At 39.3% G+C, this 20,866-nt stretch overlaps 1 protein-coding gene across 1 annotated transcript; it reads right to left on the reverse strand.

Moving 5' to 3' along the window:
• Positions 1-1,307: 1,307 nt before the first annotated feature.
• PCYT1A (phosphate cytidylyltransferase 1A, choline) lies at positions 1,308-20,655 on the reverse strand (the record flags this gene model as incomplete). The annotated part of the gene is made up of 8 exons (XM_084231099.1): positions 1,308-1,514; positions 2,684-2,872; positions 4,549-4,691; positions 5,129-5,207; positions 7,043-7,194; positions 14,475-14,591; positions 17,236-17,335; positions 20,539-20,655. 8 exons carry the CDS (start codon positions 20,653-20,655, stop codon positions 1,308-1,310), a joined length of 1,104 nt encoding a protein of 367 aa, XP_084087225.1.
• Between the last annotated feature and the right edge of the window lie 211 nt (positions 20,656-20,866).

Here is a 20,866-nt window from a genome sequence, read left to right on the forward strand (position 1 = left end):
TCTGATGTGAAATCTAAGTGGTAAATCCCCCTGGGCAACCTAACAGGGGAGGTGGGGCCAGAACCACCAGGCACATGCGGAGAGAACCTACAACTCTTATATGTGAACTTACACTTTGTGGTTGCTGGAGGAGCAGCAGAGGGAGGTCCCTGCCAACTGAAACTCTGAGGAAAAGAAGCACCCATGGAGCAAGAACATTCTTAATAGGGCAGAGGTCAAAATAAGGCTTTTGAATGGGGGTATTTCCTTATGGTTTTGAGTCTATGATCTGTGCAAATCTCTCTAAATATTCAATATGGCTATAAGAAACATGGATCAGCAGATCATGTTTCCAACTGCAAACATTTACAAGTGCCCTTGTAAGAAGCTAGGCAACAGGCATTCAAATAGAACAGCAGACCCAGAGACTTACTCCCGGCAGGGAAATGAATCTAAACTGCCTTTGTATATGATTACTGTTCCACTCCCCTCCTCAACACAGTAATCCTGAAAATGTTCCTTCCTTTAAAGGTAGATTGCAGGAAAGACATTGAAAAGAGCTCCCAAATAAATGGGCAACAGTTTTCTGAGAAGATGAACACAGCAGAAAACCTGCAGTTGATGCCATGTGATCTGGTTCCATCCCCATCAGTGTCTTTAGAACCCCATTGGGTCCAACAAGAAACTCCTCAGGGAGTAAGAAAAGTTAGGCTCAGATCTCCTTCTCATAGCCACAGTGACACATGGCCAGCAGTACATTTAGGGGATTTATGACTGTAACTCAGCTTTTTTTTTTAAAAGGAAACCAAAATTATATTTCCCCCCAAATCACCCAAGAGCATGGCTCATTGTTTGAAGGACTTGGCAAGCCAGTCTGCCTCAGAACAGAAGGCAAACACTATAGTGTATCAGGAAGAAAAGGCCTTTGGGTATTATATCACTTCCTTCTGCCCGCTCCTCAGGGGCAAAAAATTAGTTCTACTTACTACATTTGAAAGACTAATTTTTAAAAAAAAAAATTAATAAAAATGATAATTTCCCTGTCAAGATCACATGAACATAAACAGTAAAGCAAAGTCTGTGGGGAAGGCATATGGATGAAGAACAGGCTTCTAAGGTATAGTCAGCCTCCTTCTTGGTGTGGGTGGGTGACATCTCTTGGAGGATAGACTGTCTGGTCGCTTCATCCCAGGTCCTCTTGCCCCAGTTGTCTTTCCTTTGCAGCTGTTCTTAGGTTTAGTGCTGGGATCACAATTTGGAATTCAACAGAGCTTCTGAAGGTGATGGGACAGAGGGAGAGGAGAAGAGAGGGCAAGAGGAATGAAAGATTAGTCTTCTTCATCCTCACTGATATCATAGGCTGCAGCCTTGTGCCTGGAGAGGTTTGCAGGGGAGGTAGGTGGGGAAGTCTTGCCAGAGAAGGGCCATCGGAAGGAGGGGGATGGGGAGCGTTCACGAGTAGGGCTGCTGCTGGGACTCTGCTTTGGACTGATGGCCTGTAGCATCCGGCCTTTGCCCTCTTTCAGCATATGTTTCTGAGGAGACCAAAAGGAAGAGTTAGAAGAAACCTAAGGGTCCTACTAAATTATCAATGAAGAACCTGAGACTTCATTGCAATATTAAAAGTAATCCAGGGCGTTCTCTGCAATATCAAAAGTAATCCAGGGCCTCCCCGGTGGCGCAGCGGTTGAGCGCTGGGTTGCGAAGCTGCCCACAGCCTCTGCAGTGCCGGTTCGATCCCCAGCCACCAGGTGAGGGTCCCACATGGCGCGCAGACCTCTCCTGCCGCCCGCTGCTCCCCTGAGCAGTGTATCATCGGTCTGCCTGTTCTGTTCCCCAGTCTGGCTCTGGTGAATTCTCTCACCCTCCCGCGCTTCTGACTATACCCAGTACTTGTATAAAAAAATAAAATAAATCTTTAAAAAAAAAAAAAAGTAATCCAGTAAACCACAGAAGGGACGCAGCTATAATTCTAAGAGATTTCCTCTGTAATGTGGTCTGTGCTATACACTTATTTAGGTAAGGGTTCCCACCTATTATCCAGTTACCAAATCCTTTAATTCTATGTCAAAGGAATTCTTAGGTTATTTGGTCTGTAGTCCAGACACCAGGCAAAAACACAGAAACTAACTCAAACAAAAGTGTATCCTAGTTGTAATGTTCTCTGGGAAAAAAACAAAACAAAAACATTCCATATTCTCCCTTAAGATCTACTCTTATATCCAAAGACTCTCACAATCAGATCCTTCCCGATATCTAACCTAGAGCTCACTTGCTGAATAGCTACAGATACATGTTTTATTTGGCTTAAAAAGATCCTGCTGTTCCTCTAGGGCAGAATACTCCCCTCACTCAGTGACTCTGCAGAAGCTCTCCATATTGGAGGCAGTTTTCTTTTGACCGTTCTCTATTCTGTAGAAGCAAGCTCAACAAGGCTACTTGGCTTATCCTGTCACCAGATTTGGAGGCTGATTGTAAGCAGGAAAAATCATTTAGGAGAATGTGTAACCTCTTTCTGTGAAGATCTTAAAGGACTTTTGGGGGACAGCTGAAATATGGTTCTGTCCAATGAGAAGAACAAGTTAGATAACGTCTTATTGTTGGTGTCTCTTTCTGCTTAAGGATTCTATTATTCTTCCCACAACATGGAAATTCTCTAAATTTTCCTGAAATTCCTTTAACTGTGCAGCAGGCAAGAACATACCAGAGCTCCTTCAGGTCCAAACATTTCCAGGAAACTTCCAATGAATTCTCGGGATTTCTCCTCCCATTTCTGAATGAGGTCAATGCTTTTTTCTTCTACCTTCTGAACAAATTCTTTTGACTTTTCTTCCACATCTTTCACTTTCTTCTTTACTTTATCAACCCGTTCCTGCAAGTGGTATTTCTTCTCCTAGGTAAAGAAATCACCTTTTTAAGAAATATTATGTGGCTCTTCCCTACCAATGAAGAAAGAAAAAGCATGATGGACATTCTACTGACACTCTCTAATGCCTTTAAATTTCATTTTGCTTTTATGTACCCCATACTTCTCTAGCATAGTAACAGACAAGATATGCTCTGGAAAGTCATCTTACACAAAAATGTGATAATTCTAATATTGTGGAAGCATGGGACTAAACTAAATATATAGAGCCAGTAACAGACAGACATGTAGCAAAAGGAACTCAGATTGTTTAAGGTAAAACATAAACTTGGAATATAAACATGCCCAACATGCATAGCAGCAAGATCATGGCACAGTATTACCAAGAATAGACCAACTATAATAAGCTGACTATGAAAGTAAAGGATATTTAACTTAATTTATTTATTGTACTGGATTTCTTCCCTCTGTAACTGGTCTATTCTATGATTTTTAGAAGTGCTGTATTATTTTTTAGTATTTGATCATCTGTCTGCTCATTTACAAAATGAAGGTGATACTCTAGGTCTCTCCCGTTTCCCTAAAGGTAAGGGAAAAGTTATAAACTCTAAGAGTGTGGAGGGAGTATTTAGCCAAATAAAAAAATATTCTCATATTTCCAGGTTATAAAATGGAAAGGGACTATGTTTGGAGTGTTTGAAAATCTGAAATAAAGATTTGTAGTAGGTGACTAAAACAGCTAGGGTTTATCTGTACAGATACATTGTATTTAGATGAAACTATTTTACCTATTCTTACAGCATTAATTCACAGAGCTGGGAGCAAGAAGGATCATGGTAATTACTCACACAGATATAATTAGAATTTTTCTCCTTTTAAAATCATCTTCTGAGGTTATCAACAAAACACAGTAATTTGTTTCTAAAGGACAAAATTAAGCTAAGAAAAACTTTGCTTTCATAAATCAAATTTTCAAACTTAGGTCCATGTGCCCTAAGAAACTGAACATAAAATGTTGTGTTGCTATCACAGGGAGGATTCCTCTGATAGACCTCCAAGCTTTCATCAGATTTTCAAAAGACCCTGCTACTCCATTCAATCCAAATAGAAAGTTAAGAGCCATTGTTGTGGGCCTCCCTTGTGGCGCAGCAGTTGAGTGCTAGGCTGTAAAGCTGCCTGCGGCCTCTACAGCTCCAGGTTTGATCCCCGGCCGCCGGGCAAGGGCCCCACATGGCGTGGCAGACCTCTCCTGTCTCGCCCGCTTCTCCCTCAGCTCCCCTCAGCAGTGTACTTCATCAGTTTGCCTGTTCTTGTCCCCACTCTTGCTATGGTGAATTCTCTCACCCTCCCGCGCTTCTGACTGTACCCAGTGCTTGTATAAATAAATAAATAAAATCTTAAAAAAAAAAAAAAGCCATTGTTGTAGATATATTTGATATAAATACTGTACTATATACTTACACATTCTTATTTAATTGGCTGTATGCCCTTATATCACGTGATGATATTAGACCACAAAGGTAGAAAATGCTTATTTTATTCTCTTTGAAAAAAGCATAGTGTTATCTGCAAAGAGGCATTCATTGAGCTTTTGGAGATGGCTAATTACAACAGACTGAGCAGAAAGTTCAGTTTATGGGAGCAAACAGGAGGCAACATGCATCCTATAGGGTCAAAGAACACTGGACGAGGCTGGAACTCACATTGATAAAGCTGACGTTCAGCTCCTTTGCTGTGTAACCCCTCTGTAGGTTCCGTCTGGCATACACATCATAGTCCCGGACAATTCGGGTGATGATGTCTGATGTGGAGATACCTTCTGTCCTCTGTGTTGGAGCAAACATGCCTACCCCAAGAACATAAACATACACTATGATATTCTGGTTAGCTCAAGCAGTAGGACTAAATAGAAACTGGGAATAACATGCCTTTCCTTAAAAAAGCAGAATCTCCCATTATCTAAGCAAATTTTAGAGAAACTGATATACAGAAGGAGGACTAAATCAAAGGGTAGGAGAAACTCTTTGGCCCAAATATAAGAAAAATATGGGATTATAGAGGGTTTCCTGAAAATATGAGAGCTATCAAAAGCAGATGTTTAGACTGAGACTCGGTGGATATCAGTGCTATGCTCACCTTCACCTCTTATCCAAAATGTGAACTGAAAGCAGATGTTAAATTTCTCAGTGTATTAATTTTCCTCTGTAAAGTAGTGTTATGGTTGAATCTTTGTAGCTGCCCCTGAGATTCTATAAGGTTAAGGATGCTCATCAACTTACTTACCTGCTTCCTTGATGTGCTTATAAACATCATCACTCCCCGCAGAAGAATAAGGGATGTCATCATGAGCTACAAAATCAATCTAAAAACAAGAAATATCACTTAAAATCCAGCATAACTGCCATTCAGAAAAAAACCAATAAATATTCTTTGCCCAGAAAAAGGACAAAAATCAGATGCCAGACCTCAAATGGTCTTTTTACCTTGATATCTCTTTGCTTTGCTCATAAAGTCTACAATTCATTGGAAAAACCACACACCTAATCATTTCAGGATCACAGATATGAAGTCAGACATTTTCCATCCTAGCTACCTTTATCCTGTTCTTCTGGAAGTACTCCTTTCACATTACATACCAGTTATCAAGCTGTGGCTAACAGAAGGGGAAGATTTTCTGGTGAGCTAGCTAGTGGTAGTGCCAAGGAAAGAGGGGAAAAAAATCTCACCATCCCTCCTGGTCTTTAAGGATTGGTAAAATAAAAGAGATCACTTCTTCATTAATTGGGTTTTTTCTTGGTCTGTAAGATGAGTGGGAATATAAAAATAACAACCAGAATTCTTTTACTATAAAATATGCTCCTGTACTCCTGAGAAATGCAAAAACCCAAAGCCATGAAACATTTATAGGCTTTGGGACCTATCATTTCACTGTTGTCAATATCTCTTGTAACAGTGAGATCAATGGCACTGGGATCAATAATCTTTCTGAGAAACATGCTAAACCTTACCTATTTACTCCTTCCTGAATAGGTCATAGGCCCTTTGTTAGTATAATTACTAACAGCACCATACCCAAAAGCCACTGTTGTGTCATACATGCTGCTCAGGACTGTATAAGGGACCCTCAGCTAACATAGCAATTATTCATAAACAACTTCTCAAGGATCCATAGGTAGCAAAGTTAAAATAAAAATTGCAGGCATGCAAGCCTTATGGTGAAGGATACATTGCTAACAAAGAGAAAAGGGAAGCGTCTGCAGGCTATGTTGCTGAGAACAATCTTGCTCATCACCTTTGGGGCCACTTGCTACTAAGCACTGGTGAAGAAAAGCTAGAAAACTATATAAGATCTTTCCTAATCCTAAGAAGTTGTAACAAATACCCCTTTGCTTTAGGCCTATTCAAATATTTCTTCCCAAGCTCTATGGTTACCTTTGTTCTTTCCTGTATTATGGAATAATAAATCTGCAGTATCTACATACACCTGTGGAGAACTGACAATATGCTCTTCAGTTCCTCAAGCTTGAGGTCCTCCAACCTGGCCTAAAAATTCTTCTCATCTCTTATACGGACCTTTGTAGGAAACCTGTTGCTTTAATGTGGAGAATAAAAAAGGAGGAGAAGGGTTTTAACTCACTAAGTGAAAATGAGAAATTGCCCTGGTTTCTGATCCCATACAACTTCTGGCCCACACCAAAGTCTTAAAACTAAACTTAAGTTTAGTTAAGAGAAAGCTATGTTTTTCTGTATTATTTCCTGGAATGTAAACTCCTTGGGAGTATGCTATGGGAGTATGAGGATGAACACACCTATAGTGTGTGCATGTGGCAGGGGACTGGCATCACATTATCTAAGGAGCTCAGTCTATAGCCTTGTTACCATGTGATCTGAAGAAGGTTATTTGGTCTCTCTGGGCCCTATTCTCTCACATGTAAAGTAGAAATAATAACTACCCCACAGAATTGATGTGGGGCATAAATTATAGATAATGGACAGGAAAGTACTTACAAACCACCAAACCCCACATAAATATCAGGATGACTATTATTCATAATAATATCACTGCCATCTTCTCTTTGTCAAATTTACATAGAAAACAGAAGTAAAATAGGGTTAATGGGAAACCAGCCCTCTACCATAAACTTTCAGAGTTGATGAGATTCTGAAACAAGAATGGGGACATAAGTTGTTTCTTACCCGGTGCTCTGCCAGGAACTCTGGTGTCAGGGTCCAGGGAGCATTCCTCACCACCTCATCCACATAGCGGCAGTGTTGCACTGCATCATAGCGCTCATTTTCATTCATCACTGTGAAGCCTTTAAGGTTGTGCGTTAGCTCGTCACTGCAAACTGAATTCACCACATCATAAAATTGTAAGTCAAAGTCCTTTCTACTTAACCACTCCTTAGTCACCATTCTCTCCCATTTTCTAGAATGTAACCAGTCTCCCCACCTGGAGAAAAATCTTCTGAATGTAGCTAAGTCTGGGTAATAATGCTTTTCCTAGTCCAAGATACACCTTTAGAAGCAACACTCACTAAATAGTCAATGTTCATACTTCAGAGAATAAAGAATACAAATGGTACTAAGATATTTGGCTCTGAAAATACATCTGCTGTGCATTTCTTCCTCAATTAAGTTTTAAAAAATATTTTCCTGTTATATTTTATATTATTGGACTGGACCACATAACATTTGCTTAGTTAACTTTCATATTTCAGTTGATTGAAAATGATAAACTGAAACCTAAAGCAAATGTTATTATTAAGTAGGTAATAGGGTGCCAAGTGCTACTCCCATAACTGCAGAAATTCAGCTAAAACCAATGAGATAAATACTGATATTTCAGGCCAATGCACTTGGAGCCCCTCTCTCCAGGTTTAGGTTTCTAGTACCTCACATACGTCATGTTTGAAAGAGGATGTACTATATCCCTCATTTAAAAAACAAAGCAAGGCGGAGAAACATGGCAGCGAGGAGACGCTGCAAGTAAGATCTCCCATTAAAAAAAGTTAATAGGGAGGAAAAGCGGCAGGTCCCAGTGAGAACTGGGACATGGAAGATAAACGGAGGACTCCAGCAAACTGCCCGAAGAAGAAAGTGGCCATAAAAGAGAACCAGAAGGGAGGAAAGCGCAGAACCCTGCTCCCCTCCCCCACCCACAGAGTCGGCACTCTCCGACCAGCAGAGAGGAGGAAAAAAACACACTAAAACGACCAACAAGAACAAACTACGCAGCAAGCGGGACTGTGAGTGGAAAGGAACTATTGCAGCCACCACACTCTGTGAACGGGAGCTGCGGAGAACCCTACAGGATTCGCTGCGGTGGTGAGCGAACGGCTCCTGGCGCCATTAGAGAAGAACAAAGACCCCGGGAGACCTGCACACAGCCCGGGCTGCCGGTAAGCTTGCGTGGAAAAGCGGCGCTCTTGGCGCACTTGAAAAGCAAACGCGGATCGGGATCGCGGCTGCCCAGGTCCCCGCACCGGCGACCTAGGCTTGCGGGGAGACGCGCGGAGGCCCTCACTGGTGTGAAAATCCCTCACTGAGTAAGCAGGAACCAGGCGCCCAGGCACGGGAGCGGGGTGCAAAAGGCGCCATTCCCGCGCCACTGAACTGGGCTACAGCCCGCGTCCTGGACCTGAGGGCTTTGGAACTGAGACCCGGGGCACGAAATTCCGGGCGTGGGTTCTCCACGACGGTGGGGCACAAGGCAGACACAGCACCCCAAAGCCGTTGAGGTTTACCCTACCATTCCCGCTCTGTTCCCTGTCCCACGGGGGTGGGGGGGCTGAAAAACAGCCCCCCAAGGACAATAGGAGAGATCTCTGGCGCCACCTAGCGACCAGAAAAAAAGTCACTAACACCCCATAGAACAGGGAAATTTCTTAAGAAAAAACTTCTTGAAAAGGGAAGAAGGCTTCTGGAGGACCCAGTGGCCAGCTGGGAAGTTAGCCCACACCAGGCCCCTTCCGACCAGCAGTCTGAGCCCACAGAGGGAGCGGGCACCCACGTCCGGGGCAGACCGGGCACTCAGAAGAGAGTGCCTGAGACCGGATGCGCAGGGACTGAGTCCCGCTTCGCCATTTTAGAACAGGGACATTTCTTCAGTAAAGACTGCCTAAAACCAGCAGAAAGCTCCCCCAGAAGCCAGAGATGGTTCCTGGAGGAGCCAGAGGGGAGCGGAGAAGTTCACCCAAGATGCCAGCCAGTCCGAGCAACACAGTGTCCCAATGCATACGACAAATTAGAAAACAGACAGTAGGGAGTAGAAGAACCACACGCAACCTAACAACTCCTCAGGAAAGAAGCACACCACAAAAAGAAAACCACCCTCCAGATTGCAACGACAGTAACTTGGAAGAACTTCTGAGCCTTCCAGAAAGAGAATTTAAAATTGCCATGATTAAAAAAGTGACAGAAGTCATAAAGGAAAACAATGATCAGAAGAAGGAAATTGAGTCCCTAAAGAGGGAAAACAATGGTCAGAAGAATGAAATTGAGTCCCTAAAGAGGGAAGTAAAAGAAATGCAAGAGATCAAAGAATTAATGGAGGAACTAAAGAACTCTGGGAAAAGCAATGAAAGCAGAATAGATGAAATGGAAGAACGAATAAGTACTCTTGAAGACACAGAAATAAAAAGAACCAAAACAGAAAAGGAAAGAGAAGTACGAAGGAAAAAGAACGAAGAAAGACTTCGGGAACTATCTGACTCCATGAGTAAAGGAAATATAAGAGTTATAGGAATTCCAGAAGGAGGGGAGAGAGATGTAGGAAGAGAAAATATTCCAGAAGATAATTGAAGAGAACTTCCCAAATGCGAAGAAAGAGCTGAAAATTGATATACAAGAAGCAAGAAGAACACCAAACTTCCACGACGAAAGGAAAAACACAGCAAGACACATAATAGTAAAGCTCCCAAGAATCCAAGGAAAAAATAATGAAGCTGACAATAGGGAAGAAACAGATAACATTCAAAGGAAAACCAATCAGGCTGACATCAGACTTCTCTGAAGAAACACTACGGGCAAGGAGAGAGTGGAGGGACATAGTCAACAGACTCCAAGAAAACAGATGCCAACCAAGAATACTCTATCCTGCAAAGCTCTCCTTCCTCTATGAAGAAAGAATAAGGACCTTCCCAGACAAAGAGAAACTCCGGAATTTCATTACGACTAAACCCCCACTCCAAAAAATACTACAAGGAATCCTAAAGCCAGAACCTCAGAGGGACGAATAGCAACGAAAGAAGACAAAAAAAAAAAAAAAAAAGTTATTGAAAGAATAAATAAATAAAATCAAAGGAAAGACAAACACAATGGCAAATACAGATGCTAACATATCAATATTAACTCTAAATGTAAATGGACTAAACTCTTCAACAAAAAGACACAGAGTTGCAGCCTGGATTAAGAAACAAAACCCAACCTTTTGCTGTCTCCAGGAAACACATTTAGCTACAAAAGATAAAAATAGGCTCAAAGTTAAAGGATGGAAAACAATCCTACAAGCAAATGGACCAAAAAAGAAAGCAGGAACAGCTATACTTATATCAGATAAAACAGACTTCAAACTCAAAAAAATAAGAAGAGACCCCAATGGTCACTACATTATGATCAAGGGGACAATACTTCAAGAAGAAATAACACTCATTAACATATACTCACCAAACGAAGGAGCACCAAAATATATCAGACAACTGTTGTCCTCTCTGAAAACAGACATCAGAGAAAACACATACGTAGTGGGAGACTTCAACACACCACTATCAACAATGGATAGATCAACAAGACAAAAAATAAGTAAAGAAACTAAAGCTCTAAATAAGGACCTAGAGCATTTGGGCTTAACAGACATCTATAGAACACTAAACCCAAAAAAAACGGAGTACACATTTTTCTCAAGCGCACATGGCTCATTCTCCAGGATCGATCACATACTGGGGCACAAGACAAACATCAACAGATACACCAAGATTGAAATCATACCAACCATCTTTTCTGACCATGAAGGCATCAAACTAGAAATAAACCATAAAAAGAAGGCAAGGAACTATCCTACCTCATAGAGATTAAAAACCACACTACTGGAAGACCACTGGACTAATGAGGAGATCAAAGAAGAAATTAAAAAATTCTTTGAATTGAATGACAAGGAGGACACCAATATCCTAAATGTATGGGATGCAGCAAAAGCAGTAATAAGAGGAAAATATACAGCAATAGAAGCTCACATCAAAAAACAAGAAAGAACTCAAAGAAACAACCTAATCTCGAAGCTCAGAGATCTAGAAAATGAACAACAAAAAAACCCCAAAACCAGTAGAAGAAAAGAAATAATAAAAACCAAAGCAGAAATAAATGAAATTGAAACTAAAAAAACAATCCAAAAGATCAATGAAACCAAGAGCTGGTTCTTTGAAAAAATCAATAAAATAGACAAACCCCTAGCCAGGCTCACAAAGGAAAAAAGGGAGAAAGCACAAATAAACAGGATCATAAATGAAAGAGGAGAAATCACAACGGACACAGCAGAAATCAAAAGAATAATCAGTAACTACTATGAACAGTTATATGGAAACAAGTTCAACAATCTAGAGGAGATGGACAAATTCCTACAACTCTACAATCACCCAAAGCTAGATAAAGAAGAAATAGAACACCTAAACAGACCAATTACAAGCAGCGAAATTGAAATGGTAATCAAAAACCTTCCCAAAAACAAAAGCCCAGGACCTGATGGATTTACAAATGAATTCTACCAAACATTCAGAAACGAATTAGTGCCTATCCTTCACAAACTCTTCCAAAAAATTGAGAAGGAAGGGACAATGCCAAACACGTTCTATGAAGCCAACATTACACTAATACCAAAACCGAATAAGGACAACACAAAAAAGGAAAACTACAGGCCAATCTCCCTAATGAACACTGATGCAAAAATCCTCAATAAAATTTTAGCTATCAGAATCCAACAACGTATCCATAAGATAATTCACCAGGACCAAGTAGGATTCATTCCAGGGACACAAGGATGGTTTAATATCCAAAAATCAATCAGCGTTATCCAACACATCAACAAAAAGAAATATAAAAACCATATGATAATATCAATAGATGCTGAGAAAGCTTTCAACAAAGTGCAACACCCATTCATGATAAAAGCCCTTGAAATTCTTGGGATACAAGGAACATACCTCAACATCATAAAGGCCATCTATGACAAGCCAACAGCCAGTATCATCCTCAATGGTGAAAAGCTGAAAGCAATTCCATTAAGATCTGGAACAAGACAAGGATGTCCACTCTCACCACTGCTTTTCAATATAATACTGGAAGTCCTAGCCAGAGCAATAAGACGAGAAAGACATACAAGGAATCCAAATAGGAAAAGAAGTCAAACTATCACTATTTGCAGATGATATGATAATATACATAGAGAACCCCAAAAACTCCACAGAAAAACTAATTCAACTCATCAATCAATTCAGTAAAGTGGCAGGATACAAAATCAACACACAAAAGTCAGTAGCCTTCCTATACACAAACAATAAATCTGAAGAAGAAGAAATCAAAAAAACCATCCCTTTTATTATTGAAACAAAAAAAATCAAATATTTGGGAATAAATCTAACAAAAGAGGTAAAGGACCTATACAAAGAAAACTATAAAACACTGTTAAAAGAAATAGAAGAAGACACAAAGAAATGGAAAGACATCCCCTGCTCATGGATTGGAAGAATAAACATTATTAAAATGGCCATCCTACCAAAAGCAATATACAGATTCAATGCTATTCCAATCAAAATGTCAATGTCATTCTTCAAAGAAATAGAACAATTGTTGATGAAATTCATATGGAATCACCAAAAACCCCAAATAGCCAAAGCTCTACTAAAAAAAAAAAAAAGAAGGAAATGGAGGCATCACACTCCCAGACTTCAAACTATACTACAAAGCCATAATCATCAAAACTGCATGGTATTGGAACAAGAACAGACACACAGACCAATGGAATCGAATAGAAAATCCAGAAATAAACCCACAGATTTATGGTCAACTAATCTTTGACAAAGGAGCAAAAACTATGCATTGGAGCAAAGAAAGTTTGTTCAATAAATGGTGCTGGGAAAACTGGGTCGCTACATGCAAAAGAATGAAGCTTGACCACTACCTCACACCATACACAAAAATCAACTCAAAATGGATTAAAGAAGTAGACATAAGACCTGAAACCATAAAATACATAGAAGGAAATATAGGCGAAACACTACGTGATTTGCATATCAAAGACATCTTTACAGACACATCACCCAAAGCAGTGATAGTGAAGGCAAAGATAAACAGCTGGGACTACATCAAATTAAAGAGCTTCTGCACAGCAAAAGAGACAATAACAAAAACAAAGAGAAACCCCACCAACTGGGGGAACATTTTTGCACACAACACTAATGATAAAGGACTGATCACAAAAATCTGCAAAGAGCTGATGAGACTCAGCAACAACAAAGAAAATAACCCAGTCAAAAAATGGGCAGAGGAGCTAAAAAGAAACTTCTCTGAAGAGGAAATGCAAATGGCCAACAGATATATGAAAAAATGTTCAACATCACTTTTAATCAGGGAAATGCTAATCAAAACTACCATGAGATACCATCTTACACCAGTGAGAATGGCACATATTAAAAAAAACTAGCAACAACAAATGTTGGCGAGGTTGTGGAGAAAAAGGAACTCTTTTACACTGTTGGTGGGAGTGCAAACTGGTCCAACCACTATGGAGAGCTGTGTGGAGATTTCTGGACCTACTAAACATAGAGCTTCCATATGATCCAACAATTCCACTCCTAGGTATTTACCCAAAGGACACAGAAACATCAATTCCAAAGAACACCTGCACCCCTATGTTTATAGCAGCACTATTTACAATAGCTAAGCTTTGGAAACTGCCCAAATGTCCAAAAATAGATGACTGGATCAAGAAGATGTGGTACATATATTCCATGGAATATTACTCAGCATTCAAAAAAGATAAACACATGCAATTTGCAGCAATATGGATGGCACTGGAAGGGATCATGCTCAGCGAAATAAGCCAAAAAGAAAAAGAAAAATACCGGATGGTCTCACTCATAGCAGGAATCTAGAAAACTTAAATAAGGGACCAGGAAAATGAATAACCTATATAAGAAAGTGAAAATCAAAATCAACAAAAAACTATGAACCAGAGACACTTTTTGGGGGGTGGGGGCCGGGAGGGGAGGGATTGGGGTCAGAATGGGGCATTTGCAATTGTATGGGGGAATATAAAAATAAAATTTATTATTTAAAAAAATAAAATAAAATAAAAAAATAAATAAAAATGAACAATGATATAAAACATATAAATAAAAAATAGATAAAAAAAATAAAAAACAAAGCAAGAGCCTATGTACTCAGGTTATAAAGAGGAAAAAAGATAAAATTCTGTTATTCTAAAATGCTATTAATTTACATTTATTAGTGAGTTCTTGTGAATTATAAACTTCAAAATTTAAGGACAATACATGTATCTTCAACTTCTACACACCACAAATGGTGTGAGATTACGCCCCTGGTCAGCACCTCAAGTCTTCAGATGTTTTCTTACCTCCCACAATGAGGTATGTATTAGGGAAAAGATTCTTTGCTTGCATCAAAGCCCGGGCATGACCAGAGTGAAATAAGTCAAATATGCCATCTGCATATACTCTCACAGGCCGCTCACCTAAATCAAAAGAAAAGAATTTATCACAGAAATACACAGAGTCAGTACCTCATATTTAACAAATGGAAATAGCACTATGTTACTCTCCCATCCCTGAATACCTCTCTCTTAAGGTGCTCTAATTTGTGGGTAAATTAGGATAGCGAGGAGTAACACCATAGACTTATTTGGGTACAAAGATCTTGACGTCGCAACCATAGACTCCTATTACCCAGGTTGTACCGAACTGTTCAGGAAATTGGATTTCACGATTGCTTTTTCTTAAAGTTGTTTCAGGAATGATTCAAGAGTTACACAACAGATATGCCCTTAACTTCAAAAAACAGATAAAATCTTTGCCTTCAGTTTATGTTTATTAAATTTCAGTTATGTTAAAACCGAACAGTTTACTTAAGCTATACTCTTGCACTCTCATTTTCCAGCTGCCTTGATTACTAATGACTAATGCTTTGCTTTCAAAATAAACTTTCCCCCTGGAAAGTAAGGGGTGCTCCAGAAGGGTGAGACTGAGAAAGAGGGAAACTAAGTCCCAGTTACCAACTTATTGTTCCTCTGTCCCAGATTTATCCTCAATACCTACTCCATGATAACAGACAGAATTCCTTAAAGCATTTCTCCTGAATAGTGAGATATCTTCTCGGTAGAAGATGATATACAAAGTATTTGAAAATCAAATCTAAATGTTTTAAGACTTCATGTTAGAGCTTTTCTTCTTCTCTTCTCCATTAGTGAAAATAATAGAGAACTGATCATCAATTTATTTTTAGTGAGAGTAGACTATAAAAGAAACGCCAACTGATCTCTTGAGGTACAAGATTAATTAGCTGAAAGTCAAATAAACATATTGGGAATGAAACTGGTAACAATTCATCATGCCTAAAATGATAAATCCAACATATCCTAGTAAATTATTCTCATTATAGGAATAAAGGAAGAGCTATTTCACTATAGCAGCAGCAGGAACAGCAGGAACATCAACATCATGCTGGGAAAGAAGAGACTTCAGTCTCTTCACAAGTTTCTATGGACCTTAATTTCTTCGTGTTTATAATGAAGAGATTATAAAGCCAATAATCTCAAAAATTATTTACTCGTAAAGTTCTGTTATTGTAAATGCTTTTAATTTAGACTTATTAGTAAGTTCTTACAATTATAAACTTCAAAATTTAAGGACAATACACATATCTTCAACTTTCACATACCACAAATGGTATGAGTATAGATCAACAGTAATATGGGTAACACAGTGTGATGAGAACTGAATGAGGTACTCGATTCTGAATGTGCGTCATTAAAGAGCACATGAAATGTTCTTGCCCTCTACAGGCGCTACTGTCACACCTGAATGTGAGCCTTGAACTGCTTGGTGGTATTCTGAAATTTGACCTGCCACCATTACACCCTATTACATTTAGCCTCTCTTTTTCCTTGTTATCATTTTACCCTGCCCCCATTGGCCTGCCAATTTCTCAAGGACAGGGAATCAAACATGAAAAATTATATTATGAATCAGAAGAGTTGTGATCAACATGAACTATATCTGAACACTTTTGTAAAAGGAAAGCATTCTCTGGAATTTTTAGGACCCAAAACTAAAACTAAATTACCAGATAACCAAGACACAGCCACGTCATACTGGGATCCCTTGCCCGACTTTGTCCAGCGTTCATGTCTATCTGTATATGTATATCACTACTTCTCAGTTACAACAGAGATCAAACATTCTAAAACAATTCAAAATAACCACAAATAGCTTCCATATACTGGAAATGTATAGGCTGTGCTAAAATTGCCTCTTATACTTAGTGTTAACCTAGATTTAAGTCCAGTCCCTCATTACAGAGTATAGAGAACACACTGTAGAAACTGAAAGAACTGGAAAAGAATTGAAAAAATGAGGAATTTACAGAGAAGTAGAGGTGGCTGCCTATAGCACTTCAAATTCGTAACAAATGCTCATGGAAGTTTCTACTTATAATTATCTTTAAAACCAACTGCACAAAAAGGATGAGTATCTAAAATACATGTTAATAATTTATGTAGTCAAACATTGCTAGCTAATGATATAAACAAAGCATACAAATATAGTACAGGCATTGAAAAGAATAATGCAAATCTAAAAAAAAAACCTGGAAAATTAATTTTATCTTTATTTGTGATAAACAACTTCCAACTTGGGTTACTTTTGTTCTCTATCATTCAGCAGTATTACAGCTAGGTTACCGACCCAAAACTCCAGCACCCTTCAGGACAGCAGGCTCCCAACAAGAATGTAGGAGGATTTTGGGGGGGAAATTCTAAAGGCTATTAAAAATGTAATAGTCTGATAAATTATTTAGAGCTTTGCAAAAATAGACAAGATTATAACCCAGCTCAGGACAATATCTTATTGCCTCTGCTCTGCTATATCTCACAGAGGTAACAACATCCTAGGAAACAAGAGTACAATAAGAAAAAATAAAATTCTATGCAGTAGAGCTAACCTCCCAAATAGAACAGCAGGGCAGGGGAAAGGAAACCTTCCCCCACCCCCACCCTTTACAGAGAAACAGAAGGGAGAATATAGAGTGGATGTATATTGGATCAACACAATTGAATGCTAAAAACAATAGTAAAGGAACAAAATGATTATATATTTACTTACAAGGAGTTCCTCTGCAGGCTTCTTCCATAGTTACCCTGACATAGGGTTTACTAAAGTCTACGTCAATTTCATCAGAAAAAGGAGCTGGCTGCCGTAAGCCCTTAGGAAGAAAAACATGAATGAAAAAGAAAGTTAAATTCAATGACACAAACTGAAATACTAAAAAAAATGGCCTTAAAGAACAGTTATTCAATATGCTACAATTAAAATTTCTCCTAGAAGTTTCTAACATAAAAAATTTTAAAAAGAAAAAGGGCATTCCAAAATAACCATATGGTTAAAGATAAATGTTTTCCTGGTGATTTCAGGGTAACTGAGTGAAGTGGCTGGGAACCTAAGCACCAAGTGGATCCCACTAACTGGATACAAAATAATGGCTTCCTATGCTGCATATCAGAACAACCAATGTTATGAAATTGGCAAGATTCATAAGTGCATTTTCATACCACTTCAACTAGGATTCCCTTCAAGTTAAAATGAAGAAAGTTTGTTTTAAAAAAATATACGTAGAAGTACTTAATCCTATTTTTATAAACCCAAGCTTCTAGAGACACTGTTCTTTATCTCACAAAGGAGTAACAGGGCTTTAAAAAAAAATACTGGGCCTCCCCTGGTGGCGCAGACAGTTGAGCACCATGCTGTGAAGCTGTCCACAGCCGGCAAGGGTCCCACTTGGCGCGGCAGACCTCTCCTGTCTCTCCCGCTGCTCCCCTCAGCAGTGTATTTCGTCAATCTGCCTGTTCTGTTCCCTGCTCTGTTTCTGGTGAATCCTCTCACCCTCCCGCGCATCTGGCCTGTACCCCGGTTCTTGTATAAATAAATAAAAATCTTAAAAAAAAAATACTACTCATTCTGGGCTTCCCTGGTGGCACAAGGGCTAAGTCTCAGCACAAGAAGCTATTGGCAGCCACTGCAGCACCAGCCAGGGAGCTACCCACATGGCATAACAGACCTCTCCTGTCTCACCCGCTGTTCCCCTCAGCAGTGTATTTCAGTCAATCTGCCTATTCTGCTTCCCACTCTGTATCTGGTGAATCCTTTCACCCCCAACCCCCACACCCTGCACCTCTGGCCTACACTCCAGCTCTTATATGCATAATAATATTAATTTTTTAAAAATTCAAAAATATATACTATTCATTCTATCTGGGTGCAACCCTAGAGAGAGAAGGATTTTGCTGACTTGGGGTAACTAAAGAATCTTAGGTTTCATTCTCTATACTTAGGAAGGTCTGAGTCAGCGCAAACCCCAGCCAGACAGGACAGCTGCATTTGCCTTCTGCCTTGGGACTGGCACACAGTATATGAAGTAAATTGAAGACACAGTTATGAAAAAATAGGAATTAATGTATCTTTTTAAAATTGAACAAGGGGCCTCCCTGGTGGCGCAAGGGGTTAAGTCTAAGCACTATCCAGCTATCACCAGCCACTGCAAGATGAGTTCAATCCCCAGCCAGAGAGCTAACCCACATGGTGCAGCAGACCTCTCTTGTCTCGCCTGCTGCTCCCCTCAGCAATGTATTTCAGTAGATCTGCCTGTTCTGCTCCCCATACTGTCTCTGGTGAATCCTCTCACCCCCCTTACCTCTGGCCTACACCCCAGTTCTTGTATGCACAAATAAAATAAAGAAATAAATAAAATTGAACAAAATGCACATGACATAAATTCACTGCTTAAACCATTTTAGAGTATACAAATCTGTGGTTTTTAATATATTCAGCATACTTACTATATTGTATGACCATTGCCACTGCCTAATTCCAGAACACTTTATCACCACAGAAAGAAACCCCATGCCCATTAGCAGTCACTCTTCATTCTCTCCTCCTTCAACCAAGAATTGTCTATTTTACCATCTTAAAATTTATCTTGTTCTCTTTGTATCTTGTTCTCTTTGTACTTTATTAATCTAAGGCTTCGTCATCTCTAACCTGGGTCATTACAACAATCTCACTCTAGCTTCGGTCTATCCCTATTTCAACCCATCCCTTCCAAAGCAATGAGAATGATCTTTCTAAATTGCAAATCTGATCACATTACTTACAGGATAAAGTTCAAACTCCTTAGCACAGGACACAAAACCCTTCATCAGGCACTTGCTTATCTATCACAGATTGTTATTCTGAACTTTAATTTTCTGCACTATTATTTGCAGTTTGCTAAACGTTATTTAACACTTCTGAACTTGTACTCTAGCTCTTACCCTTTTTTAAATTCCTTTTTATCCTTCAAAGTTCAGCTCAGAAATAATTTCCTCAATGAAGCTGTTCTAAAATCACTGCCCCATCCCTCAAAGTTAATCTCTTACTCCTCTAGACATCACTGACATTTTCATACTATATGTTACCTATTTTTCTCTCTCCCCTATTTGTCTGTGAACTTATCAAGTGCATGGTTATCTTTTCATCTTTGCATCTCCAAGGCATAGCTACTGGCAGAAAGAAAATGATCTTTCTAAATTGCAAATGTGATCACATTACTTACAGGATAAAGTTCAAACTCCTTAGCACAAGGCACAAAACCCTTCATGATCAGGCACTTGCTTATCTATCACAGATATTCTCAATATATGTTGGATGAAATGAGATTGTGAGATGCAACTCCATAAGCAGAACTGTGGTCAACTTTCCCCAGTTTATGTGCTTTGTAATTTATTCATACATATGATAATTAAGATTGACTGAATGTCTGATTCTTTGTAAATATGTTTGGAGACTAAACACCATTAGATAATACCAAGATTGGATTAGGCCTCTCTGGTGGCCTTGGGGTTAAGGCTCAGTGTGAGGGTCTAAGTTTGATCCCCAGTCAGGGAGCTAACTCACATGGGACAGCAGACCTCTCCTATTTCGCATGCTGCTCCCCTTAGCAGTGTGTTTCAATAGAGCTGCCTGTTCTGTGCCCCACTCTGTCTCTGGTGAATCCTCTCACCCCCCACACATCTGGCCTACACCCCAGTTATTCCACACAAAAATAAATAATAAATTAAAAAAAAAATGGATCACTGCCTGAAGCACCAATTTCTCTATTTCATTTGCCTAATAGGCACACAACCTCCAATTTTTCCTAACATTACTTTTCCAGTTCTGATGTAAGTTCTTACAAATAAGCTGTGAACTATAATCTAATAAGAAAGCATAAGATTTCCAATAACTGTGAAAATTCACACTTACTAGTCACATTTACTATTCACTCTTTCCATTATTTAAGAACTGTAATACTGATATCATCAATGTCATACCAGTGTCTACCCTTTCACTGCCAGGTTAACTATTAAACAAAGTAATTTCTTCTTTACTTACAATTGCACAGTGTGGCATTTTTGAAGGAATTCCATCTTCTTCTGTTGCCCCATTGGGTCCAGGTGCTTCTTTCCTCCTCTTCCTTGGGTTGACTTTGGCTGAATTCTGTGCATCCATCTTCTTTTAACTGGTCATGGAAAGTGAAAAAGAATTTTTCCTAATTGGAATGGAAGAAAGTCTGTCACCAATATTTCAGAGATGTTACATGGATTCACTCAGCAAAAGATCAATTCCATGGCACTTATTTCACCAAGATAAGTCAACCATATCTGACAAAAACAACAAAGTTTCACAAAACACAGGCTCACAGAAACATTAAAATTCCTCT

The sequence above is a fragment of the Talpa europaea genome (genome assembly GCF_964194135.1).
Source record: "Talpa europaea genome assembly, chromosome: 4".
Lineage (NCBI taxonomy): Eukaryota > Metazoa > Chordata > Mammalia > Eulipotyphla > Talpidae > Talpa > Talpa europaea.